Source organism: Salvelinus fontinalis, chromosome 4, assembly GCF_029448725.1.
Source record: "Salvelinus fontinalis isolate EN_2023a chromosome 4, ASM2944872v1, whole genome shotgun sequence".
NCBI classification, from domain to species: Eukaryota; Metazoa; Chordata; class Actinopteri; order Salmoniformes; family Salmonidae; genus Salvelinus; species Salvelinus fontinalis.
In genome coordinates this window covers 39,792,089-39,816,856 of record NC_074668.1, presented here as the reverse complement: position 1 = coordinate 39,816,856, position 24,768 = coordinate 39,792,089, and the positions used below count along the sequence as shown (strand labels likewise).

Genomic DNA, 24,768 nt, shown 5'->3' with positions numbered 1-24,768 from the left:
CAGAAACCTATTACAAATATCATAACCATCGCAGTATAAATTCCTCACCTTTTCTGGCCATGATGAGTTCATATTCCCCTAAGTAGCTATACAACAATCATGCGTATCTTTCATTGAATTGTGCCTATTAGATAGGCTATTATAATTTCACGTTTTTGCACTATGCATCCAAAAAGGAGTGCAGGTTTATAACAGAGTAGAATTTAACAGGTGAACAGGAAATGTACCTCTCTCATGGAAGTGCTTAGGCTACCACTGTAAGTATACACTGAGTGTACAAACATAAGGAGCACTTTCCTAATTGTATCATAGCTTTCACCTGGATTCACCTGATGAGTCTGTCATGGAAAGAGCAGGTGTTCCTAATGTTTTGTATACTCAGTGGACAGGCCTACTGTATTTTTCACTTGTTTCTCTCCAGAGTGGACAATGTTTCTGAATTCGCGGGCAGTGCAACATATTTAGGTTTGAATTCACAACAATCTGTTGAAAGCAAAGACGTTTGATGAAGTTCGCGATCGCTATTTTGTTTCGATACAGTCTAGGCCTAATTCCAACACTTCCAAAGTATACAGGAAATAAGGGGGTTAATGTCAAGACAAAAGGAGAATAATGGGCGTTATTCAGGCGGAGTCATAATGATCGTTCACGCGTGCACAGTTTTACGACAGGTCTGATTTATTAACAGGAAACATGCTCATGTATGGCGCGCGCCAAGTTTATGCATTTCAATATTTGTGTGCATGAGCAGTCTTTTCAGAAATGGAGCACACAGATATTTAGTTTAAAATGTACGCAACTTTTATAAATGAGGGCCCAGGTCTTTTCAATAGAACTATTGATTCCTTAAAGGACTGTCTCCGGTGGGATAGAATAGTTCATGTATACATAATTAATAGCATTTGTGGTGGGACATGGAACGTACATGTACTTGAACATGGTTCCATAGTTACAAAGGAAAATCATTTCAAATGAAACAAGTAGTTAGCTAATACACGACACCTGTCTAATCCTGCTAAAAACAAAAAGAGCATTTGAGAAATATGTTTATATATGTTGAATAATCTAGTGTATCTGTGTTTGTGTGTTTTTAATTCCAGGTCTGAAACGTAGCTATACCTGTGAAGTCTGCAGTGTCACACTCAACTCTGTGGCACAGTACCATGCACATCTGCAGGGCTCAAAGCACCAAAACAAGTGAGTTTTCTACTCTGTGTACCGCAGCTAAACAGAAGATTTCACACTGTGTATACTTTTTTGTCTGATGATGAGTGGCCAGCAATGTACAGTACCAGTGAAAAGTTTGGACACACCTACTCTTTCCAGGGTTTTTCTTTATTTTTTAATATTTTCTACATTGTAGAATAATAGTGAAGACATCAAAACTATGAAATAACACACATGGAATCGTGTACTAACCAAAAGTCTTAAACAAATCCAAATATATTTGAGATTTGAGATTCTTCAAAGTAGCCGCTATTTGCCTTGATGACAGCTTTGCACACGATTGGCATTCTCTCAACCAGCTTCATGATGTAGTCACCTGAAATGTATTTCAATTAACAGGTGTGCCTTGTTAAAAGTTAATTTGTGGAATTTCTTTCCTTCTTAATGCGCTTGAGCCAATCAGTCGTGTTGTGACAAGGTAGGGGTGGTATTCAGAAGATGGCACTATTTGGTAAAAGACCATATTATGGCAAGAACAGCTCAAATAAGCAAAGAGAAATGACTGTCCATCATTACTTTACGACATGAAGGTCAGTCAATGTGGAACATTTCAAGAACTTTGAACGTTTCTTCAAGTGCAGTCACATAAACCATATGATGAAACAGTCTCTCATGAGGACTGCCACAGTAAAAGAAGACCCAGAGTTACCTCTGCTGCAGAAGATAAGTTCATTAGAGTTTCCAGCCTCAGAAATTGCAGCCCAAATAAATGCTTCACAGATTTCAAGTCACAGACACATCTCAACATCAACTGTTCAGAGGAGACTGTGTGAATCAGGGATTCATGGTCGAATTGCTGCAAAGAAACCCCTACTAAAGGACACCAATAAGAAGAAACTTGCTTGGGCCAAGAAACATGAACAATGGACATTAGACCGGTGGAAATCTGTCAAATCAAACTTTATTTGTCACATGTGCCAAATACAACAGGTATTACCGTGAAATGCTTACTTACAAGCCCCTAACCAACAATCCAGTTCAAGAAAGAGTTAACAAAATATTTACCAAATAAAGTAAAGTAAAAAATAATAAAAAGTAACACAATAAAATAACAATAATGAGGCTATATACAGGGGGTACCGGTACCGAGTCAATGTGCGGGGGTACAGGTTAGTCGAGGTAATTTGTAAATGTAGGTAGGGGTAAAGTGACTATGCATAGATAATAAACAGCGAGTAGCAGCAGTGTAAAAACAAATGGGGGGGAGTTGTCAATGTAAATAGTCTGGGTAGCCATTTGATTAATTGTTCAGCAGTCTTATGGCTTAGGGGTAGAAGCTGTTAAGGAGCCTTTTGGTCCTAGACTTGGCGCTCCGGTACCACTGCCGCGCGGTAGCACAGAGAACAGTCTATGACTTGGGTGACTGGAGTCTTTGACAATTTTTAGGGCTTTCCTCTGACACCACCTAGTATATACAGTGGCAAGAAAAAGTATGTGAACCCTTTGGAATTACCTGGATTTCTGCATACATTGGTCATAAAATAGACAAACACAGTCTGCTTATACTAATAACACACAAACAATTATACGTTTTCATGTCTTTATTGAACACACCATGTAAACATTCACAGGGTAGAGTGGAAAAAGTATGTGAACCCTTGTTAATAACTGCTTGACCCTCCTTTGGCAGCAATAACCTCAGCCAAACGTTTTCTGTAGTTGCGGATCAGACCTGCACAACGTCCGGGAGGAATTTTTGACCATTCATCTTTACAAAACTGTTTCAGTTCAGCAATATTCTTAGGATGTCTGGTGTGAACCGCTCTCAAGGTCATGCCACAGCATTTTAAATCCGGTTGAGGTTAGGACTCTGATTGGGCCACTCCAGAAGGCGTATTTTCTTCTGTTGAAGTCATTCTGTTGTTGATTTATGTTTGTGTTTTGGGTCGTTGTCCTGTTGCATCACCAAACTTCTGTTGAGCTTCAATTGGCAGACAGATCGCCTAACATTCTCCTGCAAAATGTCTTGATAAACTTGGGAATTCATTTTTCCGTCGATGATAGCAAGCTGTCCAGGCCCTGAGGCAGCAAAACAGCTTCAAACCATGAGGCTCCCTCCACCATACTTTACAGTTGGGATGAGGTTTTGATGTTAGTGTGCTGTGCCTTTTTTTCTCCACACATAGGGTTGTGTGTTCCTTCCAAACAACTCAACTGTAGTTTAATCTGTCCACAGAATATTTTGCCAGTAGCGCTGTGGAACATCCAGGTGCTCTTTTGCAAACTTCAGACGTGCAGAAATGTTTTTTTTGGACAGCAGTGGCTTCTTCCGTGGTGTCCTCCCATGATCACCATTCTTGTTTAGTGTTTTACGTATCATAGACTTGTCAACAGAGATGTTTGCATGTTCCAGAAGTCTTTAGCTGACACTCTAGGATTCTTCTAACCTCATTGAGCATTCTTCACTGTGCCATTTCAGTCATCTTTGCAGGACGGCCACTCCTAGGGAGAGTAGCAACAGTGCTGAACATTTTCCATTTATAGACAATTTCCAGCTTAATGCAAGTCAACAATTCTTAATCTTAGGTCTTCTGAGATCTCTTTTGTTCAAGGCATGGTTCACATCAGGCAATGCTTCTTGTGAATAACAAACTCCAATTTTGTGTGTTTTTTATAGTGCAGGGCAGCTTTAATCAACATCTCTAATCTCGTCTCATTGATTGGTCTCCAGGTTAGCTGTCTCCTGACTCCAATTAGCTTTTGGAAAAGTTATTAGCCTAGGGGTTCACATACTTTTTCCAACCTACACTGTGAATGTTTAAATGATGTATTCAATATAGACAAGAAAAATACAATAATTTGTGTTTCTTAGTTTAAGCACACTGTGTTTGTCTATTGTTGTGACTAAGATGAAGATCAGATCAAATTTGATGACAAATTTATGCAGAAATCCAGGTAATTTCAAAGGGTTCACATACTTTTTCTTGCCACTCTAGGTCCTGGATGGCAGGATGCTTAGCCCCAGTGATGTACTGGGCCGGTCAGATGCGGAACAGTTGCCATATGCAACCGGTCAGGATGCTATCAATGATGCAGCTGTAGAACTTTTTGAGGATCTGGGGACATGCAAAATCTTTTCAGTCTCCTGAGGGGAAAAGGTGTTGTCGTGCCCTCTTCACGGCTGTCTTGGTGTGTTTGCACTCTCGACCCGCTCCACTACAACCCCGTCGATGAGAATTGGATCCTGTTCGGCCTGCCTTTTCCTGAAGACCACGATCAGCTCCTTTGTCTTGCTCACATTGAGGGAGAGGTTGTTGTCCTGGCACCACACTGCCAGGTCTCTGACCTCCTCCCTATAGGCTGTCTCATCATTGTCGATGATCAGGCCTACCACTGTTGTGTGGTCAGCAAATTTAATGAAGGTACAGGTAGGACAGGAAGGGACTAAGCACACACCCCTGAGGGGCCCCAGTGTTGAGGATCAGCGTGGCAGACGTGTTGTTGGCTTCCCTTACCACCTGGGGGCGGCCCGTCAGGAAGTCCAGGATCCAGTTGCAGAGAGAGGTGTTTTGTACCAGGGTCCTTAATTTATTGATGAGCTTCATGGGCACTATGGTGTTGAAATCTGAGCTGTAGTCAATGAACAGAATTCTCACATAGGTGTTCCTTTTGTCCAGGTGGGAAAGGGCAGTGTGGAGTGCGATTGAGATTGCATCATCTGTGGATCTTTTGGGGCGGTATGCAAATTGGAGTGGGTCTAGGGTATCCGGGATGATGCTGTTGATGTGAGCCATGACCTGCCTTTCAAAGTACTTCATGGCTACCGACGTGAGTGTTACGAGTCGGTAATCATTTAAGCAGGTTACCTTCACTTCATTGGATACATGGATTATGATGGCCTGATTGAAAGTGTAGGTATTACAGACTCAGTCAGGGAGAGGTTGAAAATGTCAGTAAAGACACTTGCCAGTTGGTCCGCGCATGCTTTGAGGACACATCCTGGTAATCCGTCTGGCCCCACGGCTTTGTGAATGTTGACCTGTTTAAAGGTCTTGCTCGGCTACTGAGAGCATTATCATGCAGTCGTCCGGAATAGCTGGTGTTCTCATGCATGCTTTGGTGTTGCTTGCCTCGAAGCAAGCATAAAAGGCATTTAGCTCATCTGGTAGGCTCACGTCACTGGGCAGCTCACGGCTGGGTTTCCCTTTGTAGTCCATAATAGTTTTCAAGCCCTGCCACATCCGATGAGCGTCAGAGCAGTTGTAGTAGGTATCTTAATCATGTATTGACGCTTTGCCTGTTTGATGGTTTGTCTGAGGGTGTAGCGGGATTTCTTATATGCGTCCTGATTAGTGTCCCGCTCGTTGACAACTGCAGCTCATGCCTTTAGCTCGATTCTGATGTTACCTGTAACCCATGGCTTCTGGTTGGGATATGTAAGTATGGTCACTGTGGGTGAACGTCGTCGTCGATGCACTTATTGATGAAGCCGATGACTGATGTGGTATTCTCCTCAATGCCATTGGATGAATCTCTGTGTGTGGAGTAAAGGTGGTCTAGAGTTTTTATTCCTCTGGTTGCACGTCACATGCTGGTAGAAATGAGTTAAAACAGATTTAAGTTTGCCTGCATTAAAGTCCCCGGCCACTAGGAGTGCCGCTTCTGGATGAGCATTTTCTTGTTTGCTTATGGCCTTATACAGCTGGTTAAGTGTGGTCTTAGTGCCAACATCGGTTTGTGATGGTAAATAGATAGCTACGAATAATATAGATGGAAACTCTCTTGGTAGATAGTGTGGTCTACAGCTTATCATAAGGTACTCTACCTCAGGCGAGCAATACCTCGAAACTTCTTTAATATTAGACATCACGCACCAGCTGTTATTGACAAATAGACACTCACCCCCACCCCTCGTCTTACCAGCCGTAGCTTCTCTGTCCTGCCGATGCATGGAAAATCCCGACAGTTCCATATTATCCATGTCGTCATTCAGCCACAACTCGGTGAAACATAAGCTATTTCAGTTTTTATTTTCCCGTTGATCGGATAGTCTTGATTGTATGTCATCCATTTTGTTTTCCAATGATTGCACGTTGGCCAATAGAAGGGATGGCAGTGGGAGTTTACTCACTCGGCTACGAATTCTCAGAAGGCAGCCTGACCTCCGCTCCCTTTTTCTCTGTCTTTTCTACAAGGAAATGACAGGGATTTGGGCCCGTTCCCGAGAAAGCAGTATATCCTTTGCATTGGACTCGTTACAGAAAAAAATCTTTGTCCAGTTCGAGGGGAGTAATCGCTGTTCTGATGTCCAGAAGTTATTTCCGGTCATAAGAGATTGTAGCAGCAACATCATGTACAAAATAAATATCGCTAAAAAAATGAACAAAATAGCACAGTTGGTTAGGAGCCCGTAAAACGGCAGCCATCTCTTCCGGCTTCATTGTTCCTTTGGTCTGATGAGTCCGAATGAGAGACTTTTGGTTCCTATCGCCGTATGTCTTTGTGAGATGTAGGTGAATGTATGATCTCTGCATGTGTGGTTCCCACCGTGAAGCATGGAGGAGGAGGTGTGATGATGTGGGGGTGCTTTGCTGGTGACACTGTCAGTGATTTATTTATAATTCAAGGCACACTCAACCAGCATGGCTACCACAGCATTCTGCAGCGATACGCCATCCCATCTGGTTTGCCCTTAGTGGGACTATAATTTGTTTTTCAACAGGACAATGACCCAACACACCTCCAGGCTGTGTAAGGCTATTTGACCAAGAAGGAGAGTGATGGAGTGCTGCATCAGATGACCTGGCCTCCACAATCACCCAACCTCAACCCAATTGAGATGGTTTGGGATGAGTTAGACTGAAAGTGAAGGAAAAGCATCCAACAAATGCTCAGCATATGTGGGAACTCCTTCAAGACTGTTGGAAAAGCATTCCAGGTGAAGCTGGTTGGGAGAATGTCAAGAGTGTGCAAAGCTGTCATCAAGGCAAAGGGTTATTTGATTTGTTTAACACTTTTTTGGTAACTACATGATTCCATATGTGTTATTTCATAGTTTTGATGTCTTCACTATTATTCTACAATGTAGAAAATAGTCAAACTAAGGAAAAACCCTTGAATGATTAGGTGTGTCCAAACTTTTGACTGTTACTGCAAATGGTACCGCGTTTGGTTTAGGAATACGTGCTATGCCAATGAAAATCAATTGGCACTTTCAAGGAGGCTTTTTACATTCTGCATCAGTCATAGCTAGAATAGATAGAATGTATGCAGCTATAGATGATGTGAGAGATTTTGAAGACATAGTAAGCAAAATATTAGATAGAGGGGGAGTCCCTCTTCTGGCTTCGGGCGTCTTTGTATCTTTTTCCACTTAAGTTCAGACTTATTGAAAGCAATTAGTTTTTGAGTAGGAAAAACGATTCTAATTGAGCCATTTTTTCACTTCTTTCACATTGCTGCTGCTAATTGGTGGCCAATGCCGCGGTGCCTGCAGGAGTGGCACCCAGATTCAACAAGCTCTTGCTGTACTGTAGACACAAACAAACACCCAGAGCCCGGGCTAGCTCCATCAGGCTGTGATCATCAGAGAGAACAAACAACTAGCGCTATTACACAACTAAAATGCACACACACACACACACACACACACAGACACACACACACACACACACACACACACACACACACACACACACACACACACACACACACACACACACACACACACACACACACACACACACACACACACACAAACAACCATCTAAGTCAAACATCTACCGCTAATACACAACTAAAATGCACACACACGTACACAACTATCTAACTCAAACAATTGGCAGTTATACACAACCAACACACACAACTAACACCAAGGGTGTTTCTCAAAATGCATACTACCGTGCTCCGAGCACGCAAATTGGAGCATGGGAGGGTCAGAGTATTTGTCCAAATCAAAGTATGCAAAATGGAGCACGGAGGGTACTTCTCAAATGTGTACTCTGTTTGTACATATTTTGAAGCATGCATCGATACACGCTTCAATGAAAAGTATGCAAAGAAACATAATGCAACCACGTAAGAAATTACGCACATTTTCTTGAAATCAATGGTTGCCATTATTTGTCCTGAAGCGAGAGAAAATACACTCCGACTTCAAAATGAAATGTTGCCTATTCAAATCTCATTTGTTGCCCGACTACAATATTTTATCTTGATACGTACATTTTGACATGTTAACTGCCTACAATACCCACTGTAGTGTTCGTAGGTCGCAAGCCCATAGTAAGTCAATAGAACTAACTGGCTAGCTAGGGCATCAGGTAGCCTAGTGGTTAGAGCGTTGGGCCAGTAACCAAAAGGACGCTGGATCGAATTCCCGAGCTGACAAGGTAAACAAAATCTGTTGCCTGGGTGCCTGACATGTGGATTGTGATTATGGCAGCCCCCCACGCCTCTCTGATTCAGAGGGTTAAATGCTGAAGATGCATTCAGTTGTACAACTGACTAGGTATCCCCCTTCTTTTCTTATTTTTTTTTACTACTGTTAGCTAGCCAGATAGCCACAACGAATTGTTAGCTAGCTACCCACGAATAATTGACAACTACCTTGGATAACATTGGTTTTAGGTCATTTTCTGCCTGTTAGCTACATTATTATGATTCACATATAGCTAGAAGGAAAACGTTTGCTTTGTGTATATCTTGTTTTGTCTCTATTGTTGCCATTGTCCTGGCTGGATGGAAGGTCAGTGAATGGGGAGATGCTGGGTGAGGTAATACAGTCGGGGAGTGCGAGTGCTTCTCCAATGTACAGTTTAATGCGTTCTCCACCTTCTCGTCCTCACAAGAACATACTGAAGAGAACGTCCTCTGAGAATGCACTTGGAGCATTAGAGTGTGGAGCACGGTAGTATCCATATTGAGAAACAGCCCAACTCAAGCAGGTCATGCTAAAACACCACCAACATCCAGTGTTCAGAGTTAAACAGAGTGTTTTTGTCCTGAAACAGTAGTAGATAGGTAGTTAGGTAGGTCAGAGGATGGGCTGGTTGTGGGCCCAGCACAGCGCAGCCTGGCCCATAGGTGTGAATTGATGAGCTTTCTGTGGTGCATGTCCTGGAATTAATTCCCCCTGTTGGCCCATCTGCCCGCACGTGTCCACACTCCACAGGGATGCAGACATCAGGAGACGTGACATACCGTTTAACAGCCCTGCACTTTAGTCATGCTTCACCACACTGCCTCATTGGAGCTAGTGGCTTTCAACACAGGCAGATCTAACCACCCACCCCCAGCAGCCCAGAGCAACCTCTTTCCTCTCTTTCTCTCTCTCGACACACTCTCTGTCACTCTCCCTCTTTCTCACTTCCTCTCTTTCTCTCTCTTTCCATTTCTCTCACCCCCCCCCTCTCTCTCTCGCTCTATCTCTCTTTCTCCAGACCTCAACACCCTCCAGTCAGCCCGGGTGGCTTCACACTGCCTACAGTGTGATGGGTGTATTTAGGTCATTGCTTTATGCCAGTTTATCCAGATAGAATAAAGACATATCTCCTTAGGAATTCTCTCTCTCTCTCTCTCTCTCTCTCTCTCTCTCTCTCTCTCTCTCTCTCTCTCTCTCTCTCTCTCTGTCTCTCTCTCTCCCTCTCTCTCTCTCTCTCCGTCTGCGCAGAGGGCAGAGATGTTGTTGTTGTGTGTCTCTTGTGTCCTACATCATAGCTCGGCCAAAAATAAGACGCTAGTTAATATGAAAGCAGTGGGGCATTTTATGATTTTGATGGTATAGTTACTTTATTGTGCTTTGACGGTACGACTTCACAGAGAAGGGAGTACAGTGAACGTGCTCATCAGCCGTTTTTCAGTCATTTATCTAAATACCTTTTCCATTTAGCTAGGTTGTCACTAGAAAAAGTGATGCCCTGTGAGGCCGAAAAAAATCAATACAGTTACATATTGGGATATTATTTGTGACAATACATTGTGTACATATATACTGTATCTGCACCAAATCGCCAGGATTTGTCCTTTATAGCTTGTTCTCCGTCATCTTTTTACATTTGTTTTCAGCACTTTTATTTCCATGACTGATCAATAACTTGCTCTGTTTTGTATCTCTCTTGTCCCTCTGTAGCAGACATGTGGTGAGCAATATTTTTGGAACATTGAATCGCAATACATATAGAATCGTGAGACTCACGATAGATATCGTATTGGCACCTACTGGTAGTGTCGTGATGATATTGTATCCTGAGGTTCCCGGCAATTCCTAGTGAATTGCACGAAGTCGGGTCAGGTCAGATTGGGTAAGGTTAGGTTACGTAAGCGTCATATTGACCTCCCCACTCTCATCACAAATTGATACCAGCAAGCAAAGATGACTGAACTCTGCGTAGCTAACTTGAACCAAGTCCAAGAACTTCAGTGAGGATATTCAATTTTGACTGAAGCCATGACCCATTCACGGTGTGCTTACTAATGAGATGTGTGATCGATACTAGACTAACAAGCCTGCTACAACAGTACAACAGCCCCTGCTGGCATCCAAAGCGGAAAGTATGCCACAAATTGAGGTCTTCCTTTGATTCACTAATTCAATTTGGCTGTCTGACATGTTTCTCTTTTCTCTGTCCAAGTATTTCCCCAGTTGTCCTGCGCTTCATTTGAGCCAAGCAGCAGCACCCTACCTGGTTGTCCCAAATGGCACCCTATTCCCTAGTGCACTACTTGTTACCAGATCCCTATGGGCCCTATTCAAAAGTATTGCACTATATAAAGAATTGGTTGTCATATGGGAAGCAGACGTCCTGTGTTTAAGAACTAGCTTCTTCACATAATCTGTCCTTCCTTGTGATGGCATAAGAAGTAGTCTTTTAGTCTGGTCCTGTCTGCTGAGACAGAAATAACCCGCTGACAGCCTGGTTGTATGAGCTGACTGAGGTCCCCTCTCCTCCCCAGACCAGCCAGGGGATTATGCTGACTACAGTAGACTGACTAAGTGCACAGGAGGGGATCCTGGACATGTGGCTGTTGGCTGGCTGGTCAGTGTGAACTACGGAGAAACTGTGAGGGAACCAATTGGATCTCTAGTTCAGGACAGAAGAAGAGGAGGAGGAGGCTCTTTCTCTTTCTCTTTTCTGTCACTGGAGCCCAGGTTCAATGGGACAGTAGAGTAACCACTCTCATACTTACACATTACTTATTGTTACATTTCCTGCTAAGTAAGATTACAAGCCTCTTTGGCGGTGACCCACCACTAACATTGTTCCAACCTAGATCATGGACAGACAAGCTGTAAACAGGCTTTTATGTGTTGATGTGTTCACCTTCACAACAATATCAACATATGAATGTCATGATAGATTGTGGGCACAGGAGTCTGCTTAGTGGAGGACGGCTCATAATAATGGCTGGAATGGAGTGAGTGGAATGGTTTCACACACATGGAATCCATATGGAAACCATCTAACCATTACCATGAGCCCATCATCCCCAATTAAGGTGTCACCGGCCGCCTGTGATGGTGGGGGCTGTGTAGCTGTTTCTTAGGGTCACAGTCAGAGCCGGTAGTTGTGCGTTAACAGAGCCTGAAATGGTCTCTGCTGTGTACTGTTATCCTCCACCGCCAGAGATAGAGACGCAGAGCGACCAGTCTGGGAAACACGAGTCCCGAACACAACATGGTTGTAATAGCGTTACGAGGCGAGGCGGGGGGACGTTGTGGGAGCGAGACCTGTCCCTCAGCCCTGTGCTCCTTCGCTGCTCTACTATCACTAGGTCAAGACAAGCAGACGGCCTCGTTACCATGCCATCACCGATCCCTTGGCACGTCATCCATCAACGCCCAACCATCAACGCCCAACCATCCCCATTCCATGCTGCTCGCTTGCACTCTTCCCTGCCCCCCCCCCCCCCCCCCCCCCATCTCTCCCCCCCCCCCCACACACACACACACACTCACGTACTAATGGTATGCAGAAAGACATTAGACGCTGCGTTCTCTCGCACCCAGTACTCACGATTGAGTCTGCGGCGGGTGGGAGGATGAGTCTGGCAGTTTGAACGTTGGTGCAGTGATTTGTTATCGCTGCTCTCGTTTCCCGCGTGGACTCAACCGACCGTCCACAGAAAGAAAGAAAGAAAGAAAGAAAGAAAGAAAGAAAGAAAGAAAGAAAGAAAGAAAGAAAGAAAGAAAGCTGATTAATATATGATGTGATGGATGGTTCACCTCTCAGGTTTGACCTCTCAGGCCATTCCAACATGTGGCACCGGTCAGACAATTATGTGAAATACATGAATCATTCAGCCTAACAATAATCCATACATCTAACTGTATAGGGAGTTTCCCAAATGGGACCTGACTCCCTATGCAGTGCACTACCGTTGAGCAGGGCCCGTCTCCTGTCAAAAGTAGTGCACTATATAGGGAATAGGGTGCCCTTTGGGACTCACAGTAGTGTATATCTCTGAGATTCAAGACAATTGGTTGGCCTGCTACTGTAGCTGTGGCAGCCATGCTCCCTGCATGGTGTTTTCACAATGGGAATTCAGATTGTGGAAATAATAACGTTTCAATAATTCATGAGATATACCTCCTTTTAGATTGGGGTTGAAGTATTATTAACCTCTTTCGTTGTTTCCATTGGGGATTCCTCTCTAATGTCATGTATAAAACAGACAAGATTAGACTTCTACGGCGTAGTTTCATCTTATCCATGTAGGTGTCTTTTGAGTTGATTACTGACACAGTATAGCAGAGTGACTTGGTGTAGATTTTATGCTTGGGTTGGTATTCCACTGAAGTGACTGTATGTTTTTGTGACAGGGGAAAGGGCTTTACTGTGTGTAGCCTGTGTGTCCTCTGCTATGCACCGTGGCCATAAAACCTAATGCATTCAACAGCTCAAATCCAGCCGTTAAAACTGTCAAACAAAGGCAGCTTGATTTATTCTGTTTATCCTGGTGCCTTGTGCTGTACTGAGCCTGGGACATGAAACAGAATGGAACAGTATGAGAGTGGTAGTGTTTGGGTATCCTCTCCCACCTGCTTCTCCCTAGTCACACATACTGATACTGCTGCCATCTCTCTCTCTCTTTCCCCATTTCCGCATGTCCCCCGCGGTCACAAAGATAGAGGTGGTGGGTAGGTAGGTATGCTTTTATCCAGACCCCCCCCCAGCACACTTGCTACTCAGTGTACTCACACACCCCACGCTCCCCTGGAGACAGACCCCCCCTGTCTGACATCTCTTTGAATCCTACCTCTCCTCCATTCCTCCTCTTTCTTTGCACTGTGACGACCAATTTACCACCAATATCATGTCCCACTTTCCACACAAACACAATCATCACTGTTTTTTGTCATTTCTGATCCTCTGTTCACAAAGGAAACCTTTATTCCCTTGTCTTAGAAAATAAAAATGATTCATTCACACTCAAGAACAGTCCAAAAAGAAAGGGGACTTTATTATATATATAACAATAGAGGCCTTATATTCTTTTTGGCAGAATATTTGCTTTTTTCCTATATCCGATCTATGGTGGGAAAAGTTGCTTTCGCAGAGAACAAACAACCCCAAGTTATAACAGACTAATATTTGTCTTCTTTATAGTCTCAGCTTGGCATTATTAACATCAGTCAAGGCCATCATTCCCAATATAAAGGTAATGCCACACAGACATATAGAACTGTAGGATGTGTGAAAGGCAGTTGTGTGTTTGTACATGAAAGGTCACATTTTTTCTCTAGGAAACTTCAATTTCAGCCTTCTATTTATGGGGCGACATGAAAATACAGTATCATAGACTGATGGATTAATTGAGAGGCACCCTTATTCTGTCCCCCCTCTCTCTTTCTCTCTCTCTCTCCCCCTCTTACTGCTGCCCCCAACTCATTCTCTCTCTCTTTCTCTCTCTCTCCCCCTCTTACTGCTGCCCCCAACTCATTCTCTCTCTCTTTCTCTCTCTCTCCCCCTCTTACTGCTGCCCCCAACTCATTCTCTCTCTCTCTTTCTCTCTCTCTCTTTCTCTCTCTCTCCCCCTCTTACTGCTGCCCCCAACTCATTCTCTCTCTCTCCCCCTCTTACTGCTGCCCCCAACTCTCTCTCTCTCTCTCTCTCTCTCTCGCTCCCCCTCTTACTGCTGCCCCAACTCTCTCTCCTCCCTCTCTCTCTCTTTCTCTCTCTCTCCCCCTCTTACTGCTGCCCCCAACTTATTCTCTCTCTCTTTCTCTCTCACTCCCCCTCTTACTGCTGCCCCCAACTCTCTCTCTCCTCCCTCTCTCTCTCTCTCTCTCTCTCCTCCCTCTCACTCTCTCTCTCTCTCTCCTTCCTCTCTCTCTCCTGCATGACAGTCAGTCAGTAGACGATTGCCCAGAGAGGAACACATCCTCATGAGACACAATGATGCGTGCCACAAATCCCCAAACACTTAGAGTCACATTGTCAGACTGAAAGACCTGCTCCTCAAATCCTTCACGCACACATTCAAAAGAGCTATAGCAGCAGCACATGCATATATACAGTGACTTCAGAAAGTATTCATACCCCTTGACTTATTCCACATTTTGTTGTTACAGCCTGAATTTTAAAAAAGATCTCACCCATCTACACACAATACCCCATAATGACAAATTGTTTTTAGAAATGCTTGCACATTTATTGAAGATTAAGTACAGAAATAGTACAGCAATCTTCAAGTCTTTCCACAGATTTTCAATGGGATTCAAGTCTGGGCTTTGGCTGGGCCACTCAAGGACTTTTTCATATTATTGTTCTGAATCCATTCCAGGGTTGCTTAGAATGTATGCTTGGGGTCATTGTCCTGTTGGAACGTAAGTATTTGCCCCAGTCTAAGGTCATTTGCACTCTGAAGCAGGTTAATTCATCAATGATTTGCCTGTATATGGCTCCGTTCATTGTTCCCTGTATGCTTACCAGTCTCCCAGTCCTTGCCGCTGAAAAGCAACCCATTTAGCATGTTGCTGTCACCACCGTGCTTCACGGTAGGGAAGGTGCTAGATGGGTAATGAGCTGTGCCTGTTTTTTCTCCAGACAGAGTGCTTTGCATTCTGGTCAAAGGTTTACATTTTAGTCTCATCAGACCACAGAATATTTTGCCTTATGCTCTCAGAGTCTTTCAGGTGCCTTTTTGAAAACTCAAGGCCCAGATTGGTGAAGTGCTGTAGAGACTGTTGTCCTTCTGGCAGGTTCTTCCATCTCAGCCAAGGAACTCTGTAGTTCTGTCAGAGTGGTCATTGGGTTCTTGGTTACCTCCCTGACCAAGGTCTTTCTTGACCGGTTGCTCAGTTTGGTCGGCCAGCTCTAGGTAGAGTCTCAGTAGTACCATATTTTTTCAATTTCCCAATGATGGAGACCACTGTGCTCTTGGAAACTTTAAACACTCTAGAAATTGGTTCATACCCTTCCCCAGATACAGTGGGGAGAACAAGTATTTGACACACTGCCGATTTTGCAGGTTTTCCTACTTACAAAGCATGTAGAGGTCTGTCATTTTTATCATAGGTACACTTCAACTGTGAGAGACGGAATCTAAAATCCAGAAAAATTGGGTCTTCCAGCATGACAACGACCCGAAACACACAGCCAGGGCAACTAAAGAGTGGCTCCGTAAGAAGCATCTCAAGGTCCTGGAGTGGCCTAGCCAGTCTCCAGACCTGAACCCAATAGCAAATCTTTTTCGAGGGAGCTGAAAGTCTGTATTGCCCAGCGACAGCCCTGAAACCTGAAGGATCTGGAGAAGGTCTGTATGGAGGAGTGGGCCAAATCCCTGCTGCAGTGTGTGCAAACCTGGTCAAGAACTACAGGAAATGTATGATCTCTGTAATTGCAAACAAAGGTCTCTGTACCAAATATTAAGTTCTGCTTTTCTGATGTATCAAATACTTGTCATGCAATAAAATGTAAATGAATTACTTAAAAATCATACGATGTGATTTTCTGGATTTTTGTTTTAGATTCCATCTCTCACAGTTGAAGTGTACCTATGATAAAAATGACAGACCTCTACATGCTTTGTAAGTAGGAAAACCTGCAAAATCGGCAGTGTATCAAATACTTGTTCTCCCCACTGTATATGGTTCATCACAATTCTATCTTGAGACCTACGGACAGTTCCTTGGACTTCATGGTATAGCTTCTGCTCTGACATGCACTGTCAACTGTGGGACCTAATATAGACAGGTGTGTTTCTTTCTAAATCCTGTCCGAACAATTGAATTGGCCACAGGTGGATCCATATCAAGTTGTAGTGACATCTCAAGGATGATCAATGGAAATTGGATGTACCTGAGCTCATTTTGGAATGTCATAGCAAAGGGTTTGAATACTTGTCTAAATGAGATATTTCCGTATTTCATTTTAAATAACTTTGCTAACATTTCTAAAAACAAGTTTTCGCTTCGTCATTACGAGGTATTGTGTGTAGATGGCAAAAGAACCACAACAATTTCATCCATTTTAAATTCGGGCTGTAACATGTGGAATAAGTGAAGGGGGTATGAATACTTTCTGAAGGCACTGTGTAAGCTCGCATGTGTCTTCAACGCAGAAACGCTCCTTAATCGGGATTGACATTCCATCTCATTAAAATGCAAGAGCATTTCAGTCTGTTCAAAGGTTTATAGGCTAGGAATGTGAATCTGCTGGTTGCAGGCATCAGGCATCATTGCTGCAATATTTTGAGACTGACAGTGCAACCGCAGAGTATTTGCAGAACTGATTAAATAGGGTGGGAGAAAATGTGAGCAGTAGGCTATTTGTTTGGACCGGGGCAGACAACAGACCCTGTCTCAATGGCAGCATAAACGACCATATGGACAGTCCTGGAGAGAACACTTTACCAACATAAATCTGGCAACCGTATCGAGCTGCTGCTTAGCAGCTGCAGAAATGCCTGGAGGGGTGGCAGAGGCAATTGATGGCCGTCTGAGGATGAGGCTGCTGACTGCTTCCAGCACTGGGAAGTAGAGTAGTGGCTTTGGGTTTGTTTTTTATGAAGGTGTTGGAATGCTAAAATATTGACCAACTACAATGCATTGTGTGCCGGAGCAGAAAACAGCTTGAGCGCCAGCGGGAAGAGGAGGAGGAGGAAGGGAGGGTTATTTCCGAAGCCATCCTTCTCCAGTGATCATCCCCTGTGTGATGGCTTCATGATTTATAATCATGCTCAGTGGGGGCTCCGCCGAGGCCCTCTCGTTTGGCACCGCCCGGTGTTGGTGAGATGCACCGATTAGAAGCTCAGTGGAGGGAGGTTTTGAAACCGCTTTACAGCTCTGTAAAAGTTAGATATCAACGAGCAGGCGGGGGCAGCTTGAGGGCATACCATCGAACAGGAGAGCTTGAAGTACAAAGCATGAAAGAGGCAAAGCCACAGAGACATTCAACAGTCCAAACGGCGGCCACTCGACTCTTATGATTCAGCCTCATTTCCTCATTGACTTCCTAATTAATTCCCAATGCACACTGAGAAGGAGATAGCTAGGGGCCCAGTATTTGCTGCAGAATAGACACATGGTATATCCCAAATGAGATCGGTCTGTACCAGCTCACCTGCTAATCCAAGCTGACATTCTTTCTCTCCACGCTTTACCATAAAAAGACCAGAGGGGAAACACATTAAGAACTTGTGTGTGATGTCCAATGCAGACATCTTATGGGTCTACCATCTAAAAGGGAGGATATGGAATATTTATTTTACAGCATTTAGTATGATGTAACTATGATGTATACTTTACAAATCTGGAGGACTGATGCAGTTTTGTAGACTGAAATTGTCTTGGACGGGCAACTTGTTCTTCTATAGCAACAAAACCAAGAGTATCATAAGCTGCAACATAGTAAGAAGAAGGGAGGCATTTTATCACGGGGGGAATTAACTTCAAAGGGACTGAGAATGTCCATGTGAAATATAGGCATGAAGATAAATAATGCATGGCTAATGCCTCCACCAGAGTAATGTGCTGACAGAATTTGTCACACACTTTATGAATACATAAGTTGTGTGTTCGCCACCACGCGGTTAAGGTCACTGCACTCAGATGGTGTGGTTTCTGTTTGCCATTGCACCAAGCGAAACTATGTAACTTGCACTCGCTTCACGGTAAATTCATTATGAGGCCGTTTGCCTTCAGAGGGAAAATAGGAGAGGCTTGATATTGCTCCTGGAAAATGTCATTTTCCTGTCTCTGACTGACTTGAAGGATGTGGTAGTGGAGAGGGGGTTAAGATCGAATGGAGGGCTGGAAGCTGTGCAGATAGTCTCACTGCGGTCCTAAAAGCTTTTCCTGCGGTCAGTTTTTGGGAGGATGCGTCTTTAAAAGCTGTCATTTTGATGGAGATGACAGCAGACAGCAGCAGCTCCATCAGCAGGAGGCTCAGACACACTATGTGGTTTTTTGGAGGGCGGCAGGTGACTCCATAGTAGGTGTTGCCACTAACAACACAGGACCCTTTTCAGACTCATCACAGAGTGGCCTTTCTTGGCTGGGCTTCTGTCAACGACTTACAGAACTGTTGTGCTCGAGAGAGAGAGAAAATGCTCAAATCAGTTGAAATATGTTTTCATCTAAAATGTCAGAATGGTTCTTGGATAGGGTTTTCTCCTGCGGGGACTATATTGTTTTACATTGAGACTTTGTTGTATTGTGTTCTCTTGATTTACTCAGCTGGTTACTGTTTACGTCTATCTCTGAGACCCATTGGCTTTCAATGTAGGCTGTCAGTACACTATCAGTTGTCTCATTATTGTACTCTGTAATTATGTAGTTAATTAGACCAATTGAACTATGCTCCAATAGTACTGAGTCCAAAGCAAGGAGAAACTGTATTGTCTGAACATTGTTTGAAACATAAATACGTACCTGCACGGTGTTTGATGCACACATTGTTTATTGAGTGCACCGTTGGGTTTTAGACCAAGTACGAACACATTTAACTCTCTGGATGTGTATACACTGTGTTTGAACTGAACAGCAAATTCAAATTTGTCACGTGACATCATTTAGCCTACAAAATCACGGCTGCGTGTTTTCACTTATGGAATTATGAAAAACTGATCCGGAATATGTTGTAGTTAGTCAGGTTTTAACGGGATGTAAAATAGGTGGATGAGCCACATTCCTACGAGTGAAAGGCTCCGTCGATCAAGAGAAGCGCTCTAATGAAAACAAAATGAGAAATACGCCTGGCCTTTGAGTGGAATAAATTCAGATCTGCTGGCGTGCTGAGAATATGTTCATTTTCCTCTGTTTGATGGAACTGCTTTCTGTCTCCAAAGAGAGACCTTCCAATGTTGCTTTATTTCTCACCTTAGCACAGTGAATGTTGCATTAATCTCACTCATCCGTTTCAATCCCCCGCCTCCCCTCTGCTTATATTAGTGTGTGTGTGTGTGTGTGTGTGTGTGTGTGTGTGTGTGTGTGTGTGTGTGTGTGTGTGTGTGTGTGTGTGTGTGTGTGTGTGTGTGTGTGTGTGTGTGTGTGTGTGTGTGTGTGTGTGTGTGTGTGTGTGTGTGTGTGTGTGTGTGCGTGCGCGCGCCTGTGTCTGCACATGTCTGTGTCTACATCTGCTCTGCATGCCGGTGTTCATGCACTTGTGTGTGTGCGAGGGTGCTGATGTGTGTGGGTGCTTCAGTGTGCGTGTGTGGACTAAGGCCTATGCAGGTCTGATACATTAGCCTTTTATGGTGGAATTATTCAGAACTAATGTGACTGGATGGGGCCTGCTCTTCTGCTGCTGCTCTAGTCCTCTAGAGAATCATTCAGCAGGATGTTCATTTCACACTGCACACTGTTTACTCCCTCTGCTAGGTTTACCTGGAGTCAACATAGAAACCCCTAACTGCAAGTCAGGGAATCGATTAATTGAACAAATAATGCTTGCACATTAACTACTGTCTAACCTACAGTGCAAGAGCCAATGAGGGTTAAGACAACTGTTTTAGAAACTGTTTTAGTAATCTATTGGCTCAAAATAAGCAATAGGTTACACCTGCACATGAACTACTGTATGTTCCCATAAATGACACACCTAACTGTGTATCGTCCTCTGTATATTACTTTGGTGGAATCTAATCTACATCTACACACACACACACACATACACCAAAACTGTCCAAAACATCATCAGACCTTTACTGCATTAACGACGGCAGTTACAACGGGTGTGCTTACATTATGTTACCTGTACATAGCCCATCTATAATTTAGCCCAAACAACTACCTCTTTCCCTACTGTATTTATTTATTTATTTATTTATGCTCCTTTGCACCCCATTATTTCTATCTCTACTTTGCACATTCTTCCACTGCAAATCTACCATTCCAGTGTTTTACTTGCTATATTGTATTTACTTCGCCACCATGGCCTTTTTTTTGCCTTCACCTCCCTTATCTCACCTCACTTTCTCACATTGTATATAGACTTATTCTTCTACTGTATTATGGACTGTATGTTTGTTTTACTCCATGTGTCACTCTGTGTTGTTGTATGTGTCGAGCTGCTTTGCTTTATCTTGGCCAGGTCGCAGTTGTAAATGAGAACGTGTTCTCAACTTGCCTACCTGGTTAAATAAAGGTGAAATAAAAATAATAAAAAATGTTAGTAAATAGCCATGTTTTGGCACTCTCGCAGCCATGCTGCAACACACACAATCATCATTTTCTTCTGCTGTAAGACTATCTACAGCACGTCTGACTATTAGATGTGAATTGGTTGTCATGTTTTGAGAACAGTCATCCCTGTATTAAGTGAGGTATAATTGATCCAAGACCGGGAGAGAACTGGGAGAGGCGTCTCCGACGGTGATCGTGTGATGATAAACCATTAGATAAGACCTTCAGTCGACGTGGCGATGTCCTGGACATGCCGTAGAACCTGGCGTTCCGCACCTCTTCAATCACAACAGAAAGGGGATTAGATGTTGGCCACTCTAAGTGTCATAATCAAGCTCCGGGTGCTTTGTTGAGCACATGGCAAACGAGAGCATAAAGTCACGCGGTGCGTGAAGTATAGGAGACAGAAAGGAGAAAGCGTAGTGAGGAAGGTTTTACATTCAGTCCGGAGAAGCCAAGGCTGTTTAGACGTCCTTATACTTTAAGTGCCCTCTTCTCCTGGCTGTACCGTAGATGGTCTCCTTATCGTTGATGTTATATTATCGATCTTATCAGGATCATTTCATCTTCACCGCTGGTTTATTTTATTGGTTGAGATATGTTAGACTTTTCACCTTTGCATAACAATAACACCTCTCTCCCTCTCTCTCTCTCCCTCCCCCTCTCTCTCTCCCACCCGGTCTCTTTCTCTCCCCCTCTCTCTATCCCCACTCTTTCTTCCTTCTCTCTCTCTCTCTCTCTCTCTCTCTCTCTCTCTCTCTCTCTCTCTCTCTCTCTCTCTCGTTCTTTCTCTTGCAGCCTGAAGAATCAGATATGTGTCCAGTGAATCTTGAAGAACAAAACAAACCATTTGATTGATGTCAGACAAGCTGTGTTCAGCTTGCCCCAATTTTTCTGCCTCTGCCCTGCTTTCTCTCTCTACCACACAAACACACACACACACTCTATCTCTGTCTCTCTCTATTGCCCTGCTAGCATACAATAGGAGAACACATTTTTTGTTTTTAAATGCTTCACCTCCACAGCATCTGTCTCACCTGTCAACTTAAGGCTTCTGCAGAACTCTTGTCATTTTGGCCATGTGATAATCGACATTCCACAGATTCTGCATTTCACACCAACATATTCTCAGTACTTTTAAAGACAATGGTCGACGAGAATAAAAGTGGATCCAGCAAAGGGGCAGTCCCCTCAATGCATGATGAAATGAGCGACCTGCAACTTCATGCTAACTATGCTTTTGCTTTAGTTGTAAGTGGTTAGAGAGAGGAAGACTCTCAATGGCATTTTGGCTTGAGTAATAAAGTGTTTTTTGTATTTTACCTGAAATAGAATATGTATAAGAGAACTGATATATAAGTAATGTATTGTTTTTTTATCTTATTTATGAGTAATTCATTTTATTTTTAAAATGTATTTTGCCCTCAGACTGTTTTTTTCCTTTAGAATAATGTATAATAATATAGTAATGTTTGGGTCTATGCTATATATTCCCATCTAATCTCACAGTAACATAATATCCCTGGTGGACAAGTTGGCAATAATAATGACAGTTTGTACAATGTCATTGAACATAATGGCATGGTGCACAAGTTGCTTTATATATAATACAGTAAAAGATTTTCATAATGTTTACAATTTGAATCTGAGCTGATTTATCTGCAGCTCCAGTAGTCCTGGAAGGAGACCCTAAATAGGGGATCTACAGGTAACTGTCTAAATAAAGGAAACACAATAAGGTATATTGAAAGCAGGTGTATTAAAAGCAGGTGCTTCCAAACACCTGTGGTTCCTTGGTTAATTAAGCAATTAAAATCCCATCATGCTTAGGGTCATATATAAAATGCCTAGTTGCCCATTATTTTTGGCTAATTAACCCAGGAACCACAGTGACTTTGAAAGAGGGGTCTCAGGAGCATAGGGGGTTTAAAGGTGTGTGTGTGTGTGTGTGTGCGTGTGTGTCAGTCACCAGATCTCAACCCAATTGAACACGTATGGGACATGATAGAATTCCTCATTGAGTTCTAGACACTTGTAGAATCTATGGCACATTAAAGCTGTTCTGGCAGCTCGTGGTGGCCCAACACCCTATTAAAACACTATGTTTGGCGTTTCCTTTATTTCGGCGGTTACCTGTATGTTGTCAGTGTTCCAGGTATAAACATGTGTTCTCTGTTCCTCCATGTGGGTTGAGGTTCAAATGTGGCCTTCGTCTCAGGGAGGTCCCATTGATTACTATTGTCCAGATTTATGATTCAGATTCATGATTCAACAAAACTGTTAAAAAAAATGTGTTCACTGAATTCATTCCAATAGAGCCTTTTAGAATGTGTTAGTATTACAGCCAATTGCAGTCGATTTGAATCAAACCATGTTATTCTGTAATGGTGTAAAACATTGCTGTTATGATGATGATGATGTCTTATTCAGAAATTGAGAGAGTTTAAAAAGCAATCCAACTTTAATATACAACCTTATCTCAACCTTCTGTAGCAACTCTTTCATTCTAATAGTTATAAGAACATTAAAGCTATGTTATGACAGAGGCTGGTGTTGCCATACATTTGACTTAACCAGAGTTTGGTGGTAAAACAGAACTACTAAGCAGGTGTTCTAGTTTGATTTTTTTTTGTTCTTACTGTTGTAAATTAAGCAGTTTATTTGTAATTGGGAAAGCAGATGTGTCTGTATACAGACATAAGAGTTATTTATTATCCTGTCAGTACAGTGCAGTCAGTGTCTGTCGACAGCAAAAACGTGTTTGATCAATAGCCTTGATAAATGTGTTAACAGGTATTTTTGTGTGCTAATTTATGAATAACTGATCTGTTTGTTTTTAAATGAGCAATGTCTGGAATTGTTAAACCAATTGAAACCAACCCTTCTCCTCCCTTTTTAATTTGTTTTAGATGACTTCAGACATTTTGGATTTACTGCTTACACATAAAAAAAAACACATCTAAGCATTTTCATGCATCTTAGAGAGATGGAGTGAGAAATTCTAAAACAAACGACAAATCTTCCTGAACTGAACATTAACTGAAGCTGGCTCAAATCAGAGCCATCCGCCTTGTGAGAGGCAAAAAAAATACAATAATGTATAAAGTGATTTTAATATTACAAACGACTTAAGATGTGCATGAAAGATTTACTAATTAATGAAACTATCCGTCTCAGATCCACTGAATTTCTTTGCTCAGACCAAGTCATAACGTTGCATTCTGCCCAACTTTGCATTGGATCTGGTGTCTCTTCCCTTGATCTCCAGGGGAACTCCACGTCTCATACACCCCTACTCCCTTTGTGCTCTCTCTAGGTTATGTACTCTACGGTGTCTGAAAAACAATAAAAGACACTTGCAACTATACTATACCACCTGTCCAGTCGTGTTGCTTTGTTCTGTCTATGTTTTCCTCCGAGCTGGCATTCTCATCCCCAAAGTCAACATGCCCAATTCCTCCATGGAAAGTCAATTGTTCCTTCTCCAAGTCTTCCCCTGCTGTCTTTCCACATACAGTACCAGTCAAAAGTTTGGACACACCTAATCATTCAAGGGTTTTTCTTTATTTTACTATTTTCTACATTGTAGAATAATAGTGAAGACATCAAAATGTTGAAATAACACATATGGAATCATGTAGTAATCAAAAATGGGTTAAACGAATCAAAATATATTTTAGATTATAGATTCTTCAAAGTAGCCACCCTTGGCCTTGATGACAGCTTTGCAAACTCTTGGCATTCTCTCAACCAGCTTTACCTGGAATTTATTTCCAATAGTCTTGAAGGAGTTCCTACATATGCTGAGCACTTGTTGACTGCTTTTCCTTCACTCTGCAGTCCAACTCATCTCAAACCATCTCAATTGGGTTGAGGTCAGGTGATTGTGGAGGCCAGGTAATCTGATAAAGCACTCCATCACTCTCCTTCTTGGTCAAATAGCCCTTACACAACCTGGAGGTGTGTTGAGT

The 24,768-nt window shown here is 42.9% G+C and overlaps 1 protein-coding gene across 7 annotated transcripts in view; it reads left to right on the top strand.

Moving 5' to 3' along the window:
- Positions 1-24,768, top strand: part of LOC129853761 (zinc finger matrin-type protein 4-like) — a 257,716-nt gene that overhangs the window by 123,646 nt on the left and 109,302 nt on the right. For 6 of the 7 annotated variants that reach the window (XM_055920138.1, XM_055920135.1, XM_055920136.1 and 3 more), the window contains one exon: positions 1,101-1,197. In XM_055920138.1, the coding sequence (XP_055776113.1) occupies positions 1,101-1,197 (97 nt within the window). Of the gene's footprint in view, positions 1-1,100; positions 1,198-21,595; positions 24,170-24,768 lie in introns of those variants that run through there. The other variant, XM_055920137.1, reaches the window with a different exon arrangement.